The sequence below is a fragment of the Penaeus chinensis genome, chromosome 13 (assembly GCF_019202785.1).
Source record: "Penaeus chinensis breed Huanghai No. 1 chromosome 13, ASM1920278v2, whole genome shotgun sequence".
Lineage (NCBI taxonomy): Eukaryota > Metazoa > Arthropoda > Malacostraca > Decapoda > Penaeidae > Penaeus > Penaeus chinensis.
Genome location: NC_061831.1, coordinates 24,892,587 through 24,895,086, shown reverse-complemented (window position 1 = coordinate 24,895,086; position 2,500 = coordinate 24,892,587). Strand labels below are relative to the sequence as shown.

At 38.8% G+C, this 2,500-nt stretch overlaps 1 protein-coding gene across 3 annotated transcripts in view; it reads left to right on the top strand.

Moving 5' to 3' along the window:
* The window catches only part of LOC125031720 (ubiquitin carboxyl-terminal hydrolase 26-like), a 149,235-nt gene that overhangs the window by 37,563 nt on the left and 109,172 nt on the right, over window positions 1-2,500 (top strand). For all 3 annotated transcript variants that reach the window (XM_047622640.1, XM_047622641.1, XM_047622642.1), the window contains exon 14: window positions 1,282-1,404. In XM_047622640.1, the coding sequence (XP_047478596.1) occupies window positions 1,282-1,404 (123 nt within the window). The remainder of the gene's footprint in view (window positions 1-1,281; window positions 1,405-2,500) is intronic.

The following is a 2,500-nucleotide window of genomic DNA, read 5'->3' as shown; positions in this document are numbered from 1 at the left end:
TATTTCAGTAGATATTGAATGTTTGTCTAATAAATATTGCTGGGAAATATTCTATATAGATTAAAAGTTGTCTGAAAACCAAATAAGCCTATTTCTGTATTTATGAAATATATGTTTTAAGGATAGCTTAGATAGGAGAGAATGGGAGATTGTGAGGGAACTGTGAAACATGTAAGGCAAAATTAGAAATTAATATAGTGTCATCTTGGGGCATTGGCATTGCAGCAGTGCCCGCCCTGGGAACGAGGCGGAGGTAAAGAGATCTTCGCAGACGGAGTTTGAATGGCCCTGAGGCCAGCTTGACCGGGTTTGGGATGGGGCCAAGAGGTTAGGTTCGAACTGGATCCGGGGTCACGACTGAGGTTAGAAGGTGCCATCTGTACACGGCGGGAACGTAAATTATTCTGTTGTGACCTCCCTCGAGCTCTGGAGAGGTTAGTTCCACGGGGTATAGGTCACTGGCGTAGCTTGGTGCTGTTTTTCAAGCGGGCATGCAAGGTTCTCCGGTCACGTGTTTTGGAGAGAGCCAAGCATCTTGGGAGAAAGCGTTCCCTTGTGTTTATACAACTGTCTTTCTATATTGCTAAAGGGAGGAAGCGCATAATGCAACACGAAATATCTATATCGAAAATATAATTTTCTTTGTTCGATTTGTGTGTGGATATCAGTGTATGCAAAACCCGCGGATAAGGATTGCATTTGTATTTCAGTAACTATTGAATGTTTGTCCAAGAGCATAATCTTGCCCTAGCTAAGTATCACATATATATGTAAATATACTCGTTATCAGAAACTTATTGTTTTAATCCCACTTTCACTGAAGTGTACGTGTGGGATTTGTGTTTATTTAACGAGCGCGTGTGCATTTATGTACATCATAATGATTTATATATATGCATTTATGATGTGTTTTAAGAAGACCTTTTTCATATTATTTACAGTTACGCATATTAATGGCATTCTATTGGATCGATAGAGGTCATCGAAATATTTACTAGTGTTAGGGGCTCTCAATTTTGATTATCATTATCCTCGGAATGTTCCCTAGATTGATGCGATCTTGGGAATATCCAAGGAAAATGTTAGAATATGTGAATCAAAACGGAATTCAAACAGGTAATATAGCTCTTATCTAATATACTAGACATTAAAACGTCAGAGTAACAAAATATTTGTGTACCAACAGCTTATCGTAACTAACTCGATTATGGCCTGTTGCTATTACTATCATTCATTATCATCATTATTATTATTACAGCCTAGCTCTTTCCGAAATTCCAGGTCATGCGAACGCGGCGACCTGGAAGTATGTCCGCTCACCAAGCTGGAGAACTCCTCGCTCCTGTGCACCCACGGCCAGCTGCTCTTCCCCGTGTTCAGTCTCCAGCCGCATCAGCTGTCCGAGTGAGTACTCAGCCGCCTGCATAGTGTGGCTCGTGGCCGGCGCTTGCGGGGGCTGCTTGCCTTGGGGCGGGTCGCTGGAGAAGGATCTAGTTGGTAGTCCCCATCTTTCTTTCTTTCTCCTCTTTTCTCTACTTCTATATGTGTAGGTAACGCGCACACGCACTCACACACACTCACTCACACTCACACTCACACTCACACTCACGCTCACGCTCACACTCACACTCACACTCACACTCACACTCACACTCACACTCACACTCACACTCACACTCACACTCACACTCACACTCACACTCACACACACACACACACACACACACACACACACACACACACACACACACACACACACACACACACACACACACACACACACACACATTTATATGTGTGTGTGTGTGTACGTACATGTTATATATGTGTGTGTGTGTATTTCTATATATTTATAAATATGTATATATATTATAAGGGAAAAAAATATGTGCAAATACACACACACCGATATATATATATATATATATATATATATATATATATATATATATATATATAAATATATATATATATATATGTATGTATGTATGTATGTATGTATGTATGTATATATGTTTATGTGTGTGTGTATATATATATATATATATATATATATATATATATATGTATGTAGATATATATATATACAATCTTTCCTTCTTGTTTCTTTTCCCCCATCTTCATCATTTCTTTGTCTTCTTTTCACTTTCATTCTCCATGTCCCTCGTCGTCGTCGTCTTCATTTTCCCCACTTCTCTTATGTAAAGTTCATAAGCCGCAGTGCAAGTCAGACCAATATTTTTCTCCCCCGTTGCATTCTCTTCGGTTTTGTCAGTGTTGCAGACTGTAATGTTTTTTTTCTCGGTCTTTATTTTTAGAATAAATTAGAAAAGAAAAAAACAAGGACAAAAAGTTTCGTATTCTGGTAGCAGAAGTAATGTAGATCTTGTTTTTTTTCCGCACCAAAGAGTCGGTCTCGATTTAATCCGCATTATTACGTGTTAACTGAACGCAACACCTTTTATGTACAGTCAAAGATTATATATATCCTTATGCAATA